Source organism: Eucyclogobius newberryi, unplaced genomic scaffold, assembly GCF_026437365.1.
Source record: "Eucyclogobius newberryi isolate DKJ021-1_F unplaced genomic scaffold, fEucNew1.0.hap1 SCAF_16, whole genome shotgun sequence".
NCBI classification, from domain to species: domain Eukaryota; kingdom Metazoa; phylum Chordata; class Actinopteri; order Gobiiformes; family Gobiidae; genus Eucyclogobius; species Eucyclogobius newberryi.
In genome coordinates, this window is record NW_027315790.1 from 11,132,087 (window position 1) to 11,151,214 (window position 19,128).

Below are 19,128 nucleotides of genomic sequence, written 5' to 3' on the forward strand. Positions count from 1 at the left end.
TGTGGTGTGGGACATTGCCACGGCACCACTGGTGTGTCTGATGTTAACTGCAGCTCTTGATTTTGCTGTGAGGTCTGAACGTCACCATCACGGTTTAATTCCTTAAGCTGGTCCTCCTTGTGTAAAACGTGAATCTTTGGCTGTGATGTTTGCATTGAACCTTGAGAATTCTTCATCTTCCATTCTTGTATATTGGATTCTTCTGGTTTTATTTCTTCATCTTGTGATTGCTGCATGACGGTCATTTCAGAGCTGCTAGTCATTTTATGAATTTCTTTGCTGAGCCCAATTGTAACAGCAGTAAGTTTTTCAGTATTCTCTTTTGACATGTTACTGTCAGAGGTTAAAATGTCCCCAGAGTTATTTCTTAGTCTTACTGCGCTCATCATGTCTTCAATCAAGATACTGTAGTCTTTAGGAGCCGCTTCACTCTTGGCATTTGGTGCAGGCGCTATATCCCATCTTGTGGGTCGTGGTGCGCCACATATTTGAACAATGCTTTCTGATGACACTGTTGTGCATGCCTCCTCTAGATTTATTGAAGGTTTACTTTGTTTGATCAAATTTATTAACATCTGAAACATGTCTACTCCATTTGGAATGTCAGCATCAAGCTCTGGGCTTGTTGTGTCAGTGCATGTGGCCGTGGAAGATGCCAAAGAAGTGGACTCTCCTGTCAAAACAACACTATGTCGAGGTGAGCCTTCTGATGCTACGTGTTCTTCCTGTATTGGTTTGAACACATTTTCATTATGTTCTGAAATTTCTGCAGAGGCACAAATCACATGGACAGATGGTAGTTTTAGTTTAATTGCTGTCTCATCTGCAATATTGTTGTTTGTGTCTTCGTGGGTTGTTGTGCCAATGCTGTCAATAGGACCAGGAGACCCAACTGCTGATTCAGGGCATAATGGACTAGATACAGCCTCTTGGTTTTTATGTTTTGGTGATGCCATGTTTTGAATGACAGAACATGATGGGAGGTGTTCTGGTATTTCTGGGGGATTTGTTGGAGGAGGTTGAGTGACAAGTGGCTCTGAGATTTGGCTTAATACTTTAGGGTTAATTTGGCTTGATGGAGTGGAAATATCAGAGCTAGCTTCATTTTCTGGTTCAGAAAGCTCATGGTTCTCGTCTGATGCTGACATGTGTTGGTTAAATGTAGAGCAGGGTGGTCGTTGAGGAATATGAAGAGAAGGTAAGTATTCTGTAGGACTGGGGCGGCTTTCAGCATTTGCACAAGCAGCGTTTCCATGTATTGCGTGATCGGAGTCTGTTGTCCCTCTATCATCTTCTAATAGAGGCATTTCCGTTTGATTTGAAAGATCTGGGGGAAGAAAATAGATTAAAAACATAGAACAATAGGCCATACTACATACCGGTTTGATGGTTCTACAGTCTACCTTTTGGAGCAATTAAGCTGCACATCTCTTTGTTTCTTTGCTGCTATTCTGTGAAGGGACATGATTGTGTGACATTGACAGAAATAAACTTCCTTGAGATTATAATCCCCATGTTAATAATTAGAACACCTACTCTGGGTTTAATTTTGTGTGTTAGAGATTTTAATTTCCAAGTGTTCCAATCAGTTTTTGCCATCACCATAGATTGACTTTGGATACATCTATATCCCTTTAACAGGTTAATCGTTATGTGTTTTAGTTAGTTAGTTAGTTAAATTGTACATTTAATTATATTATGTAGTGTCCCGTTTCCTCCAGTGTTCACATGAAGATATCAGAACATGGAAACAAATGAATATCTATATAGCAATCATTCGTACAGTGGTATAAAGCAAAGCAAATCAGCCGCACTCACCGTGATGTGATGTCACAATGAATGGCAGGGTCGTCGTTTTCATTTCTTGCTTGATTCTTTGCACTACACTCAATGCTAAGTAAAAAATGCAAAAGGTAATTTACAAAGTCTTAACCTGCTGAAAATGTACTACCCCACATTGTATCTACCTTCAACAAATGGAGCGGTTTGTACCCACTCAAAGCATTCCTCGCTCAAAAGTACAGGCTATCAGACAAAACAAAAACACATTAACAGCATACTTATTCATATTTTATTAAACCGTAAACGTACCTGGGCATCCATTAACTCTTCCCGGCAGAGTACCCAGCCTGCAATGTCATTAGTTAACTCATCTATCATCTCTGGAATGAGCTCCTCCTCTACCCAGTACATAAACATTGGGTACCGTCTCATCTGAGGAAAACACATAGTTTAAAATATCTTGAATCATGGGCATTAATCATGGGCATTTATTTTCACTCACTATGTACTTCCATCTGTGCTCAGCACTTGCCATGTGCTCATAAATCTCATTGACAGAGATAGTTTGGCGGCAGCTTTCACAAAGGTAAAAGGTTGGGAGTTTAGGAGGAACGACTCGACATTCCCACACGAAACTAAGACCTAAAAGTAACAATAAAGGTTAACTCTTGTGCTCCACTTAAAGAGTAAAACTATTTGAAGAGAAGATGGTTACTCACCAATAACTGGCCTGTCCATCACCTTCACAATGTGGAACAAGTTGCTAAGATCATCTGTAGTGGAACCTATACAATATTTACATTAAAAACAGAACAAGATTTGTACACTTAATATAAATGGGAATGATATAAATAAATAAAATAACACAGATGAAGAAGAGTAGAGATGGGGTAACGCGTTAGCTGGTAATCAATAGAGTACTGAAATGACTTCTTTTTTAAAAATTGTTCTTATTTACAAAATGTATTTTTCCTCAAAAGGGTAAAGAGACTGGTGATGAGAAGATAAACATGTTGAGAGAGCAACGAGGACAAGGACGTACAGTACGCTACATAGATAACTACATTCTTGAGCTCAGATTGATGTTTTTTTTCAATTTTTGAAAGAACAAAAATTAACACCATAACATAAAACTCAACCTGGAATACAAGGAAATACATTTTCTAGGCCCGATGAGGGGGCTTTAAATGTGCCCATTAACAGAAAAAATAAATGTATCACATACTTTCGTGCTTGCCAAGTCCAAGTATGCGATAAGAACTGAAAACAGGACTATCTCATCGCAAAACACTTTATAAACATGGACCACACTAAAAACAGCCTCAAGGTTATGGTTCTGGAGTTGAAGCTAAAAGATCAAATAGGTGGTGATGGACTCAAAAGACTAATTTTGGATTGATGCATTAAAATGTCACTGTATATCCAGGCCTCAACACAGAATTGGACTTTTCTCCATTTCTATTAATTTCCCTCCCTCAACCAAACATGAACATTCATTCCACCCAAGACTAATCCTGTGGGTAAGCGTACGGTCTTTTCTACTGTACATAACAATTACATTTACAAAAACTATTACCGGTACGTGTAACCTTTGTACTGACAACGTTAGTTTTTAAGGCCACCAGCCAGCGCTCTGTCTGACCATGAAGGACACTACACGATACAGAGGGCCTCGGATATCGTTCCAACTGCGGTCACGTCGTCTGGTAAAGATATTAAGTCTACTTCAACGGCATCTTACTGGCCTCATACTTCTAGCTGTAGATCACAATTTTTGATTCACCGATTCACTCATCGTTTGCCTTTTTTTCAATATTTATAGGATGTTTTAAAAATGTTTTATTTATAGGCTTACCTTTTATAATCCTCGGAGCTACTTTGGACATTGGTTTCGGGACTGTGGGGCTTGGGGAGGACACACGTAATTTTTGAATGGGCTCAGCCATACACTTTGCCTGTGGTTTGGTCTGATCGTTTTCCTTCCCTGTTGAAAGTATGACATTTGTTGACAGTTAACATTAACACATTACTTATCACTATATTTCATAACGCTAAATGCAATGAAGAACATTTATTGTAAAGCAACAAAACAAAAGGTTTTTGTCAATTTACCAAGGTCCGGGCTTGTGACGTCAGATGAGCCGACTGAAAAACAAGGACTGGGGGAATCGTCACACGGACTGGTAGTCACTTGACTCGTGTGAGCCGATGGTCGTTGTTGAGCTGGGTTTTTTGAGCCTGTCTTCTTGATCATACCTTTTACTTTCTCTATTGCTGGAAGAACACACGGAAAAAAATTGGCAGCTGCTATTATACAGGCAGAAGTATTGAAGGGTCCAACTTCCCCGCTGAAAAATTGCCCCAACGTTTGAATTAAAGGACGCAGGCGGAAGTGCGCATGCGCGTTCACCCGTGCGGACTGATACAACACACACGTGCGTTTGTTTATTAGCGCGACGGATCGCATCTCTCATCTCCCGTAGATTTCAGTCTCTTATGAGTCAGCTCGAACAGTCTATCTCCCGTACACGGAGGGAACTATATTATGATAGATCCATGCGCTTAGGCACGCGGAAACGTGGGGGCTGCAGGTGAGCTGTAGGTGCGTTTTATGATTGATACGTGGCAGGACTAATCGGCAGTCCACGCCACGAGGAAATAAGACTAAAATTTGGGCCAAAAAAATTGTTCATTCAACGTTTGATAGGTCTACGCCAAACCTAAGCATGTCCCAATGGTTATGGGACAAATCTCAGCATTTCCAAAAGCATCACAAGTATGAATTGTTATAATAACCCATTATATTAACATGATATAAGAGTGTAACATCATGGGTTATTTTGCTAAAACCTTAGAGCAAAGGTCTATATGGTTATTATTTTGTTTATTAAGGTTTCTTTTACCTTTTACTATACATCTAATGAAGAAAATTCAATGCAAGGAGGCAAGTCTTGAAATACATCATGCCGTTTGGCGCCCATAAATCTGGGCCTGCCACAGAAGCATGAATTGTTATAGCCCTTTGGTAGCCCAAGTTGACTAGGAAAAACTTAGAACAATTAGCTACGTACAGGGGGAGTGCAGCATGGGCCCTAAAACTTGTAAAACTACAGGAGAAGAACTGAGCTATGGGGAGTATCAGCCTATTATATTCATACACTTTTAAAATGGGCTGTAATTTCTTTGATGATGCTTTTCTTGGCTTTTCTTGGCTTTTTCTTCAGGCAGGAATCTCTTTAGGGTTTGGAGCCATGATCTGGGACACTGGTAGAACTTTGGGAGCCACTCCGATCTTTCATTTAACCATGGATGAAGTTTGAATCTGGACAATAAAGGAAAACAGCAAGCGCAGCTCCCTAATAAAAGTGTAAAAGGGGAGTAGAGGAGTAGAGGAAGGGGGTTTAGGATTGCAGCAAGCCAAGTGATAGATTTAGGTCTCTCTATGGCACGGCCTTGCTGTAGAGGCCCCGTAGCGAGTGAGCGTTATTCGAAACATATTGAATGGGTTGATTTGAAGATCAAGATAGTGTGTGAGAAAAAGTTCCTCTTAGAAAAGTAATTTCGTTATAGGCTTGTATGTTGTTGGATTTATGTTTTATCTTATCTTAACTAATGTAATGTATCTTATGTGTGAACATTTGTTATGTTTAATGTCTATGAGAAGTGCAGAAATACCTAGGAAAGGGAGGGGGAAAGGGTTTTTCTAATTGTGTGTGTGAGCTGTTTTCCCAGACGCAGTCTCTCATGAAAGATGGAAACAGATGGAAATGCCTTACTCGCTTCGCAACGACAGGACTAACTAATGTGTTAACTTCACTACCAACTGTCTATGTCAACAGTGTAAAGTGCTGAGATGTATTAAAAGTGTGGGCCAGCTGTCCTAAATGTGACCTGTGATGTGACCTGTGATGTGACCTGTGATGTGACCTGTGATGTGACCTGTGATGTGACCTGTGATGTGACCTGTGATGTGACCCGTGATGTGACCCGTGATGTGACCCGTGATGTGACCCGTGATGTGACCCTTTTCCACTTAGGAAAAGCTGGTTAATGTGTAACTAAGGCATTTCTAAATAAAAGGAGAAGAGCGAACAGACAAACTCAGAGCACTCAGAGCCGTGGGCCACTGTGCATGTCACTGAGGTTTACTTCTCTGTCCGCTCTCCTCCGGAGTAAAATACCTAATCTCTCTTGTCATCATTTCTCTCATTTAATGAAATTTGGATTTTGTGCAGTTTTAGATCCATCATATGTAAATTGAATCCAGCGTGTAAACATGTAGCACAGCTAAACTTTTTAGAAAAGGAGAAATTGTTTATACAATAGATGCAGCCTAATTATGTCTGAATTAGACTAAACATCATTGTGCGAATGGATGAGGTTAAAACTAGGTATTCAAACTAATTTCTGGCTGGAGTAGACATATTGTTATGAAGAGGAAAGAGGAAATAATGTTGAGAAATTGTATGCTGACCAAGACCAAGGAAAGGAGCAACAGTGCAAATCCAGCCATCGCAAGTAACTCAACCAAAAGGAGAGGGGCCCATGAACGAACGGGTGGGGTCAATAAGAGAGAACGAGAAAAACAACATCTTCATCTTCAGACGAGAGAGAATATCGATACATTCAGGTTGTAAATTGGGCTGCTTCATCTTCTTCATTGTGTCAAGAATGTAAGTGTTATCCACAAATTCAAATGGGATTGATTTTCCAAAATTTGACTCAAGTAACCTTTGTTTCTTTAATCTACCCCATCTTCCTGTTAGATTTATTAAAAATGTCATCTTTACTAATGTAATAATGTTATGCTTGTTAACCTCTTGTCCTCTTCACCTTTGCCCAGAGAGACACGCGTGCTGCTGTCAATGTGAAAGAAGGGGATTTAAAGAGGTAACAGATCCCTCTGGAAAGCAGAAGCAGTGCCTCTGCGCGACGACAGTCTGTATCAGCTATGTTAACATGTAATTTACTAGTGTCCCATCTGGGCTGTCCGTACTCTTAGGGGCAGTCCAGACCATGTATGGAGGGCATTTTCTCAATAAATGGAGAAGGGTGATCAGAGGAAACCAGAGAGTGTGGCTCAGTTGAGAAATGTAACTGACATATATGTAACTGGTTCTTTCTCGTCTGATCTATTCTCTCTCCGGATAATCAACTTACTGTTTCATTGTCTCTTCTTCTCTCTTGTCTGAATTAATGATTGGGTTTGTACATAATTAGATCCATCACTTCCCAATAACTAATTTTACCCTTGTCATCTGGAAGACTCTTAAGCTCTTTGTAGACATCCAAAGCCACTTCAATTTGCTGAAAGGAAAAATAACATTGTGTGTGTGTATTGTATATGGCTAAACATTTAAACAATTTGTTTAATGTATAAGATTTGGAACAATAAGTAATAAACTCTCACCTTGCATTCTATTTTTAGAGCCTTCTCATCATTAGCAATTCGTGACACCAGATCACTGAGCTTGCTCTCATTTGGCTTGGAACTCCAACTTGGATACTTTGTTTTCTTAAATGGTATGAAAGAGCAGTTTGATTTTTGAACTATACAACAATGTTACTGTTAAATAACTCTCTTTTTATTGTCCAACAGTTTCTCCTTTAAGATAAGATAAGATAAGCCTTTATTCATCCACACAATGGGGATCGTCTGCAAAGTTAAACGTTTACCCTCATATTGTATGCAACTAAATACATTCCTAGAAACAATCAATTATAATATATGAAATCAGATGGGGTCTGCAAGACTTTTGTTGCTATTATTTATCCAAACTTATTCTGGTTATTGAAATCATTAACACATACCACACAATTTATTTGATGTGATGTGCTGGCGAGATGATTGGATTTTTCCAGTTTCACTGAACATACAAAACAATAGGTGTGCGTGCTGTCTTTACATGACACTTTAAGCAGATGGTCCACACCTAGAAAAGAGGAACATTGAGACCTTTAAGTAAACAGTGAAAAGTGCCATTTTTCTATTTGGGAAACAGATTACTTACCAATTTTATGTGTAGTAGAAGTGGCTTTTACCGGTACTTCAGTTGTCGGAGTCTGTGGATCACTTTCAGGTGTAGTAGCTGTGAATGAGTCAATTTTATGTACTGGGCCATCTTTTGTTATGCGTGTTGCTGAAGTTACATTCAACTTTAACTGCTTGTTTGTAGCTTTGATGTGAGTGTCCATTGTTTTGAGTCTGGATTTGGCAGGAGAAGCTGATGGCAGTTTTGTCTGCAAGGATTCAGTACTTGTTTTGGCTTTTAAAAGATCAGCTGGGATTGTGGAAATGTGTTTAGTCATAGCATCTTGTGGATTTGGAGCATCTTGTGGATTTGGAGCATCTTGTGGATTTGGAGCATCTTGTGGATTTGGAGCATCTTGTGGATTTGGAGCATCTTTTGGATTTGGAGCATCTTTTGTAGCATTTGATACGGTATCATCAGTAATAGGTGGACAATCTGTTACTTTGGTGCAGTCCTCCAAAAGAGACAATGCAATTGTTGGAGTATTTGGGGTCACATCCTCATTGTCACATGGTGAGTTAGGCATGTTTTCAGCACTAGATTTTTTGCCAATTGCAATGCCATTGGTAGAGGGAGGTGCAAGGAGGGTCACGGCAGATGTGGACATGTTTTGTTTGGCAGATTTGGGGTTCATGAACTCGGGTGAATCAATAGTGGAACTGGTAGTCATGATATATTCAGGTATATTACTGGTACTAGCAGTTTTAGATTCAGCGTCAGGAACAACACTACTGGTTGTTATAAATGTGCAAACAGGTTTACTATGTGTGGGTTTAACAGTGGGTGTTTTATCTCCTGTTTTAAGGGTGGTATCTTCACTTAATGAGTGAATTGTTGGAGTAGTTGCTGTGATTGTGAGTGTACTGGTCAGACTACAAGAAGCAGTAGCAGTGGTAGTTGTAGTCTTTTCAGGGCTCTGGGCTCTGGTCATACAGATATCTGGATTTGATTTGGAGTTTGTTTGAGTTTTAGATGAGAGATTGGTCTTTGCGGTGGCTGTAACAGGCTCTGGGTCAATGTCCATCTTTTCATCCTATGAAAAGGGCACATAATATAAATCATGTATAGAACAGTAGTTTTCAAAAGTACTACCAAGTATTTTGCTTTTTGAGTACATATAATACAAGACTAATCCAGATCAATAATAGGATAAAACCCATGACTTTTAAATTAGGCTAACACAAAGAAAACTGATATATTGATATAGTGTCTAGTAGTGATAATATAGTGAATGTTATGCCCAAATGTAGTTTTACTCACCTGCTGGGGTGTCTCTTGAGTATTTGCAGTGGTGGTGTCACCACAAGTGATGTTACTTGTCTGCCTAGCCAGGTGATTTTTCACAATACTTAAGCCTGCAAAAAATAGTTATGGGCTTTGTAACAATACATAGTATAGACTAAATTATTCAATGAGCTTTACCTTTGTGATACTCTGAGGTGAAACTAAGTTTGCTGAATTCTCCTGGAGTCAACTCCACAACCTATACTCAAGACACACAAAGATGAACTCATTTTACATGCAGTTGTATTCTCTGATCAAATAATTATACAAATAATGTCCTCAAACCTGAGCTTCTCCGTATCCGTTGCTCTTTTCCCAGGAAGCTGCCCATTCAGACATATCTTCTTTATAGGTTTCGTCATGAGGAAGTGGGTTTTCTCCCACCATCTATGGTCACAATAAGAGGTTATTTAAGATTAAGAATGACTAACTATGTCATAACTTGAGCATCTTTGAAAAACTACTCACCCCAAGGTAATTCTTATAATGCCCCGTTTCACCAAGATGTCCAGCAATGAACTGCTCCTTGACTATGAGACCGCAGCACTCGCACAGGTAGATTGGGGCATGATCGTTGCAAACACACTCATAAACTGCACTTAGGCCTAATAACAAAATATTTAATATTAAAATTGTACTTTTTTTTTGTTAATATCAAATCCTACTTACCAATCAAAGGTTCACGAATTTTCTTTTGAACATGCAACCATAACATCTGCCCATATTGTGACACTGCAAGAGATAAAATAATCAAAAATAAATAGCCAAAACTGAATATAAAAACCGTAACATTCTGTACCTGAGTTAGCAACAGATGTACCACTTGAGTTGCACTGTTCAGTTACATCAATATTTGGAAGGTTTGATTTTTCCTCTGTCTTTACTGTAGCAGACGGGCGCATCCGTTTAGGGTCCACGTCCTCAGAGATACTGGTCTCCATATCAGACAGACACCGTGGCCTCTTCAATGCAGACGCTGACAGCTCCTCTGTCTTCATTTCTTTCTGAATCAGCACTTGACTTTTTTCTTGCAAACCGATTCCCATAGTTTCATTTGTTTGAATGCATGGCAGTTGGTTTGCAGAGTGTAGGCCATCAGTCATTTTTTCACTGGGGTTTACGGAGATTGACTGAATGTTTTCAACAAAATTTGACTCATTTGTTGCTTTTGTACTCAGACTGAAATCTTTCCCTTGTGTTTGCCTTTGTCTGGGAACTAAAACACAAAAACAAACAAAATGTCAAATTTGACATCAAAACAGATGGAGGGATAAGGAAACAATTTAAACTTAAACGTAAATCAGAACCTGGATCTGTACAACACGGCCATTTAAAACAAATAATTGAAGACACCATTTGCTTTTTTTAGGGTATTTAGTATTAAACCAAAACATGAAGATAGCTTCAAGTCATTCTTCCAATTTAAAAAAATAAATGAATCTCATTCTACTCTCCAGATCCAGCATCTGTAAATACATTTGAGTATGTCCACTGCCAATCAGAAATATTTTTACAAAAAACCATAAAACGTCAACTTCTTGACTGTTTGTTTTTAGGGCGCCCAAACTGCGTCAAACAAACGTATCTTTACAGTCTCAAATTTAAATTTCAGTTTTTATCTTCAATTTAACTCAAAAGTTACCTTGTATGCTCTAAACATAGATTCAATCTATCATTTTAATTATGACTTTATTTATGAGAGATGACATTTTCAGTAAATTGCGCCTAAAGATGTTCCAATATGTTTGTTGTAAATATGTTATAATCATCAAAATCTAATGGGAACTTAATCTGCACTCCAAAAATAATAAGACACATATGTTAATAGTTTTTTAGATTAATGCAAAAAAGATAAAATTTCTAATCAAAAAGTTTGATTTTACAAAATTATTAAACCAAATCTGTGTTATGAAACTATACAGTGTCAACAAAGGATATTACCATATAATAACTCATGGTCATGGTATAATAAAAGTGACAGTGACAATAAATACAACCGAATACTTTTCTACAAAAGTTTTTTTTTTTTTTTTTTTTAAATCACAATGATTCAATTTCTGTAAAACTAAAATTTGATTTTAGGGCTTAACTAGTTCGTGCTTCTGTTGATTTAATATGGTGTAAACAGTCAGCAACAGCTCTTCACCAGTGATACAAAATAATCTTAAAATTAATTGTTTATATTTAGAAAAGTGAAATAAATTGTGTATTTTTTTAGATTTATTTCACTTTTTGGTCTCCTTTTTTGTGGTGAATAGGCCTAACCGCCTAAGTCTGACTCATTTTATTTCTGTTACTGTTATATACAAAATAACTATGTTTTTAACTATACATACGTGTTGGCTACTCAGAAATCACTATGATTGTATTAAATTCTACAGTTAACCATTAAATGAAAACCTGGAAAAATTAAAATCGACAATTACACTTCGAAACTAACAATGTAGATAATGACTTTACATGTTAATTCTAAACTAGATAATTTGCAACGGCTGAAGCCATTGCTAGAGTGTCTGCGTCTCTCCCTCTCTCTCTCCCTCTCCCTCCCTCCCTGAAATTGACATAAATATCTATTCATTATTGGCATTAAATATTTAAATGATTTAATGCCATAAAGACTTTGACTGGCCTGGTGCAACCCTTAGGCACACCAGTAAAAGAATTGGGACATGCCTCAGACCCCGACTTCTTATCTTGGAAACCCAGAATACTCGAGAGGGTGAAAACAGAAACGTTCTGACTATTCAACCCTGAATGCAAGACAATACAGGATTACTCAAACATGCAGGAATACACCACATGATTATGAGTAAACCATGATATCTTTTGCATATTTACCACACTTCAATATTTAAAGTAAGTGTAAATTGTAGTGTGACAAGTAAACATAAATTGTATTTTTTACATTATTGTAAGAGGGGAAAACTTTAAGGCCGTGGCTGCAGAGCCGCGGCGCGGTCAAATGGCCCAGCAGTTTCAGGAACCGCGGCACTGCCATATAGCCTCATGGCTATGGCTAACCCTAACCTTAACCCCCTAACCTTAACCCTAACCCGGCGCGGTCTAAAACGGGGCGGTCAAATAGCGCAGACGTTTCAGGAGCCGCGGCACAAAATAACATAGCTCTGTAGACACTCCCAAACTTTAAACCTATCCATGAGGGTGAACAACAAAACATGTCAGAATTGTTTCATTTAGTAGCTTTGTAGCCTACTTGGCTTTGTCTAACAGGCTTTAGCCTTCAGTGGTATTCAGGACTGGGTTTGGCCAGTGAAACTGAACTCAGGTTTCAACAAGTTCACTTTTGAAAGCATTTTACATGCAATCAATTACAACTACACATTAATTTGATAGAGATTATGACTCACCTCAGTCCATGTCAAAAGGCCAGAGAGAAAAGGTATGTTTTTAACAAAGATTTAAACTGCTCTAGTGTCTCAGCTGATCTAACATTCAAAGCCTGTTCCAGAGTCTGGAACAGCCTTGACCTGGGCACAATCCGGCACCTGCACAATCCGAGCAGGAACATGGTGGGACAATAACGCCCACAATTGACAGGGAGGAAGACCATTTATGTGTTTTCATGTGTTGGTGACGCCCTGTACCTATGAGCAGCCGGGCCGCCACAGTTTAGCAAGGTCAGATGGAGACCAAAATAAAGAGAGTTGCCGTGGTTGAGGCGTGTTGTAATGAAGTTCCTGGCAGGGAAGTACATATTAACACGGGTTTGACAATGTCAAACATTTAAGTGTGATAAATATGCAAACAATTCTGAAGTCAGGATAGGTTCGCATACATTTCTCACCTGTACGTCTCCTTTAACTAGCCTGCAATGGCCTTGATAAACTACTCTTCCACAGATACTCGGCACAACATTTTGCCTGACGAAGGCCACTGGCCAAAACGATGCAATGTAAATAAAAATCACTGATGCTGCAAGGAGATAGTGTGTGTGAGATTTCCTTCTTTAGTTTGGCCTTCTCTTATGCACAACATTAAAAATGATAACAGCCAATTTTGAGCAAACACCGTCTTCCCATTTGGACCTAGTTTATAGAGTTATACAAGAAACTATCCACAACTGGCTTGATGTAAAATTGTGCCATAACAAATCCACAATACATAGTTTTGACTTACCCAATTTCATTTTAGGCGTTATCCCGGGCATTATGAGCCCTATATTATCCTTTGCCATCTGAGCTGACAGTAAGTTTACTTCTTTAAAATAAAAATAAAAAGTTGCAATTATTATTTTTCTATAAATATTTTTGGAGGAATGGGAAATACATGCTTAATACTTACTTGTGTCATAGTCAGATACCGCACAGATTCTCTGGTCACAACCAATTACCTGAAAGGCAAAAACGTTTATGAGTCATAAAATAAATTAATCCCATTTGTGCAATAACATTTTGTACCTGTTCATTTGAAACAGGATGAATGCGGGCAGCTTGTTTTGCCAAGTCCAGCAGTATCTCTTCATTGGTGGTTTGTAAATCCAATGACCCTGGATGAAATTTGTCCTTAAAACAAATAAAAAATAAACATTACAGACCAAGCCACATTGATATTAATAATAATAATAATATCAATGTAAAAACAATAGAGCTTGGGATGGAATGTCATAAAATGACCATTACTATGGAAATTTGTAATGTATACAAAAATACATTTATCACTCTACAGTATCAAAACTTGCTTTAATTAATGAAGTTAATTATTTAGCATCTTGAAAAGGAAACAAATCAGCTGGGGCAACATTACTTTACTTTTATGTTTCAGGAAAAAAGTAGACCAGTAGATTATAAAACGTGGGTGGAAAGCAGCGTGGCCAGACCAGAGTTCCTCGATCTTAGCGTTACAGTAGACTTTATACTTATCCTACACAAAGGCAGAAACTCTCTTTGTTGACTGCACTTTGAGTTCTACATGATCACCAGATGATGCAAAATGTCCGTACATAGCCGTTCTTATGCGAGGCCCCATCATGCCCCTACATGCTCACCAGATGTTGGAAGAGTGTGATACATGGCCTGCGAGCTTGTACATAGACATCGCAGCTGCATCTCGTCTATTGTATCAACAATCGAGGGGCCCCCAGTGTCAGAATACTAGTAGAGAAAGCGCATTCTTTTGGGCCAGATACCTAAGTAGTGATGCAATTTTCTCCTCACCCGTGTTTGGGAGGAAGGGGACCTCGTCTCATCAACCTACACTCTGTATCTGTACACTGCGTGTGTCAACTTAGTAAAAGTTACCGAGCATTCTTTGGCCAACAACCACTACATTTCAGTAAAACATGGTCTTTACATTTAAGATTATAAATGTATCGTTTTCCTTCCTGGTTGATCATGGGCAACAGATGTGGCATAGAGGTCATTTCATTAAATGTTAACTAGCAGCCATAAGGGCACAATGATTATGATTAAACAAAGTATTATGACGATGCTTATACTTTGTTAAATTCATGTTTAAACTGTCAGAAAAATGTTGATGATGAAATGTTGTGTGTTGATGACATGATAAATATTTACACCTAACAATCAAATCATGAAAATCTGTCACATACACTTGGTGCGACTTGGTGTAAGTATATTGTGTTCCAGCAGTCAAGTCAGAAAAAACTATGAACAATACCTTAAACAAAGGGTCACTAATAAACTTTTACAGAGTACAATGTATGAGATTATAACCCATACGCAAAGAGAATTATAACTCTAGTCATTTTTCACACGTAGAATATAGGCCAAAAGCAGAATTCTGCTCTAACAATGCAACGATGTGATTGGCTGACGTTACATGCAAAAACTTTACGTTCGTCTCGTTGCTCTAAAGAACAGAAAAATGAAGTGTTACAACGCAAATGCTCTCACTGCTGCACTTCTCTCTATTGACAGAATAAAACAGACATCACGACTCATCTCCTGCGGTGTAAAAGCTTTCTTACACGGCGCTGCGATTTGTGTTTGGAGTGAGGGGAGAGAGAAGAGAAAGAGAAAGAGAAAGAGAGATAAATAGACTGATAAATATATTATATATTGGCTATTTATCAGGTTGGTCCCTCATCAACAGACTGCTCTGAGGAAGGCTTCATGCCGAAACGTGTTAGCGTTTACTTCGTTGTTGTAGCAAAATAAAAAAAGTTATGCATCTTTGTCCTCTGCAACCCCTAAATATTTTGTATAATCGTTATCGTTTTTTGGGTTTAGCACTCAAGCCTTGAGGACGTGCAACCTTCACCCCGTCTTTGTGTTAATGCATGTGATTCTGCCAGAGAAACCAGATCAGACATTAACATTAACAGCAGAATGTTATCTGGTGCTATTATTTTAAAATCATACAATGTGGTTTTCGGATTATTATTTTTTAGATTTCGTCACTCACAGTGGAAATGCACCTACAATGAAAATTTCAGACCCCTCTATAATTACTAAGTCACAGTATTCTTTATTTAATGCACTTACCAGAAAAGTAACTACATGCCCCCAGCTGAATACATGTCCAGCATACTCATCTGCAGACAGGGTTTGTTGACAGAGGAGACACAGAAACTTCCATCTATGGGATGGCTGCCCATATTTGACCAAAAAATTCCTTCCTGCAATAAATAAAAACATAAAATGTCCCCATTTTTAAACTCCATTAATAATAAAAAATATATATAATTTTTTTTTTTTATTATGACACAACACCCCAATAGTATTAAGCTTACCCAGAAGTGGGAATCTGTCATTGTCTTGAAGTTTGCTAAAAGTCTCGCATCTTGGCACTGAATGAACATAAATTAGTCCACCACAAGATTGATTGATTGATTGATTAACAATTGAGCAATTCTTTACATACCTTCTCTCATTAACAAAGAGTGGAATCGATCAAGTTTCTCCAGAACTAGAAACATTGAGAGCATTGAATTACACTTTCATTTTTAGTCTTCATACCTCAAGATGAACATGTATGTGTGTGCTTATAGGAAAGAACTTTTGACCATAACAAGAATATTCATGACTACTTAACCCTGTATTATACTGATGGAGGTGCATAACTCACACATACTAAATAATAAGAAGATGAGTGTACCATCTGAAAAGGTGAGAGAGTCTCCAACTGGGAACCGACTTGACGGGACATCTAATATCTGGGGAAATCAAGATTATAAACAATCCATCACAAATATTTCAAACTAAAACATCAGACTAGAACTTAAAATACCCTTAAGATCTTTTGGTCTGACCCTCTTTCTTCCTCCTCTTTACATGCCTGGAACTTTATAGAATTGTGATCCAGACCAATTTTCCAGGCAAAAGGAAGTCTCCATGGATTCTGATACATCTAACAATCACCAAGATCAAGTTAAACAAGAAAAATGTTATACCAGAAGAGTCAACAGGCACAGACATCACTTTCTTACCAGTGACTGCACAAAGTGTCTTAGAGAATCCACGTGTTGTGTGAGACTGCCACTTAAGAACACAGCCTCACAAGCAAAGCACACATGAACAGGCTCAGTGCAGTCTTGATGGCTGAGAATGGTTACAACCAAGGACATGCCTTTCGAAACAGATACAAGTTATTTTTGATTATTTCATTATTTTTCATACATAATAGCAGTTACCACAAATTCTATCTTACCAACACAGGAATTATCCTGTTTTGTGAAGTTTGTGTACAGTGGAGGCTGTGTTTTCAACTGGCCAGCTGCAAAAATGAAACACTACAACATGAGCAAAACATATTAAAGAACTACATGCAATAAAGCCGGTTCACAAAGATGCTTACTTGGATTGTCAATGTGAAAACACATTGCAGTTCAAATAAAAATGTTACATTACAATACTACATTTTGAGTTCATGCAGTTGTTCAGTTGTTTTTTACCTTGTCCGAAGTTTTTTAGAAACATCTGTGGATTAAGACAGTTACCGGTATTAGTAATTATGATTTTTCCATTGCTTTAGTTCACTTTTGAAAGGCCTACCTCCTGGTGTCGACCCAGAAAGAGATGGTTGATATAAAGAGTATTTGTTGCAAACGTCCGACTGCAGTTCTGTAGAAGTAGAACTTTAGCTAAAAGCATAAACTCCCTTGATGTGTGTAAGAAACTGCCTGCAGATGTTGCACCTGACAAAGAAGACAGTATGACGGGGCAGCGGAGGACACACTGGGTTCACCTGCATTTTGTAACGAGGTGCTGCTTACAGAGGTACAAGGTCCTGAAATACACAAGTATTGACAAAGCAATCATTTTATTTGTTTTTAGGATTAGGTGTTAAAATGTGCCGACAATTATATTTGAAATTGAATTGTTGATCCATAGAGGTACCAGAGATACCATCCATAGAGGTTTTGTACATAAAAACATACCAGGATTGCTTTCTTCTTTGCCTTTTGTTGGTAGTTTACCCCTTCCAGATGAAGTTCGTTCTAAAAAATAATTTACATTAGAAAAACTATGCAGTAACCCTGACATTATTATTTTCTAATGTGAAATGGGGATAAGACTGGACATGCAGTAAATATAATAAACTCACGACACAGCGGTCATTATCTTCTACACTTACCAAGTTTATTTCCAGGTTTGACAATTGGAATCCAGTTGGTTTTATTTGTAAGAGATTTAATTTTACTCAAAGCTAAAATCGCAATATGAAAAATTATTTTATTAACAAATACTATTGACAACATTAACATTATGTGATGTTAAATAAAACTTAACTACTAACCTTCTTTGAAACCCGTCTTCCTGACAGAGAAAACTTGACAGGGCTCCAGTTTCACTTGCTGTAAAACACAAGTATTAAGATAAGATAAGATATTCCTTTATTGTCCCACATGGGGAAATTTCATTGATGCAACGCAGATAGATACAGAGGTAGATACAGAGGAAAAGAACAGATCACAGTTTGAAAAACACTCTCAGTAGAAGATCTCTTATAAACAAAAACTCCTATAGACAAAACCTCCCATTTCCCAACAAGGGATGGAGGGGAAAAATAATAAAGATAAAAATAAATAAATACCATTGCATGTGATCGCGACAGTAATTGCACATTCACCTGAACGTCTGCAGGGCCGTACAGTTCCTCTGACTGCTTTGCGAAATCAGTCAACATATTAACAAAGTCATGGTTGTAATTTCTGTAGCACTCTTTAGCCATCAAAGTAGACGGGTGCCATTTGTTCTGCAAATAAGAGATTACATTACTCCAAAAAAAAGACCATCATTTGAATCACTTCTAAAATGAATTAGTCTCTATGGTCCTGGGTAGAGGTGGGTATATATTTAAAGAAGAAATTTAACTTTTTGGAGTAGTTTTCTGACACCATACTTTAACTCCTACTTGAGTAATATTTTACATTGTTACTTGAGTAAAAGATTTGAGTTTTTTGAGTCTACAAGGGACAAAAGATTTATGTTGACAATAAATAATGATTTAAAGATTTGTGTTTCTTGTAAATTAGCTTACAAAGTAGCAGAAGAGATGGTCGAAGCTCAGCAGGTGTCTTATGATCATGCTGGAGGACACGTGAAGGCCACACAGTGTGCAAAGATAATGCCTCATCTCATACACACAAACACACTCCACTATGTTCTGCAGGCCTGGGGACAGAGGAAACTCAGATCATGACATGTTCATAGCGCCAAACGACAAACAATCATTTAAAAAATATGATTTTCCAAACCAAGAAGAGGATATTTCCTGTTTGGGTCATCTTTGTAAGTCTGTATGCTCATTCTCTTCTTTTCTATATAAAATATTTTTTTTTACTTATTAAATGAATTTACAAAAGAGGTCGAATTTGAGTAATTTAACACACCTTTGAACAAATCCGAGAGCAATTCAATTTGATGGAGCAAAATCATCACTGTAAAACACATTTTCAAATAGGCACATGATCAAAATGTTTATGCAAAGTAAATACTCAAATCATTTATTGTAACACACCTTCACGATATGTTTTTTTTTCACACACTTTTTCTATTGTTGAAGGCAAATGTAACAGCTGCATTAAAAAAAAAAATGAAATGGCAGT

General features: G+C 37.8%; 1 protein-coding gene across 1 annotated transcript; it reads right to left on the bottom strand.

Moving 5' to 3' along the window:
* Positions 1–1,149: 1,149 nt before the first annotated feature.
* LOC140361708 (uncharacterized) lies at positions 1,150–18,836 on the bottom strand. Its single transcript, XM_072447497.1, has 38 exons — positions 18,778–18,836; positions 18,561–18,694; positions 18,150–18,275; positions 17,817–17,874; positions 17,655–17,726; positions 17,458–17,517; positions 17,215–17,306; positions 17,072–17,140; positions 16,972–16,996; positions 16,728–16,793; positions 16,507–16,646; positions 16,308–16,427; positions 16,176–16,233; positions 15,942–15,986; positions 15,811–15,867; positions 15,563–15,696; positions 13,517–13,621; positions 13,401–13,449; positions 13,236–13,316; positions 9,898–10,314; positions 9,768–9,830; positions 9,567–9,703; positions 9,384–9,485; positions 9,237–9,297; positions 9,075–9,169; positions 7,794–8,847; positions 7,594–7,715; positions 7,193–7,297; positions 7,032–7,089; positions 3,895–4,056; positions 3,638–3,766; positions 2,502–2,567; positions 2,285–2,424; positions 2,092–2,214; positions 1,968–2,025; positions 1,819–1,893; positions 1,404–1,451; positions 1,150–1,327 (listed from the first exon to the last, which is right to left on the bottom strand). The coding sequence occupies exons 1-37, from the start codon at positions 18,827–18,829 to the stop codon at positions 1,447–1,449; spliced, it is 4,515 nt and encodes a 1,504-aa protein (XP_072303598.1). The 5' UTR covers positions 18,830–18,836; the 3' UTR covers positions 1,150–1,327; positions 1,404–1,446.
* Positions 18,837–19,128: the final 292 nt, after the last annotated feature.

Excerpts from the sequence above, each read along its gene's own strand:
- LOC140361708 (XM_072447497.1), bottom strand. The coding sequence starts at position 18,829 with ATGAGCATACAGACTTACAAAGATGACCCAAACAGGAAATATCCTCTT. Across the intron at positions 13,622-15,562 it reads GGCATGTAGTTACTTTTCTG|GACAAATTTCATCCAGGGTC; the intron begins GTAAGTGCATTA and ends ATTTGTTTTAAG. Across the intron at positions 8,848-9,074 it reads CTCAAGAGACACCCCAGCAG|GATGAAAAGATGGACATTGA; the intron begins GTGAGTAAAACT and ends CCCTTTTCATAG.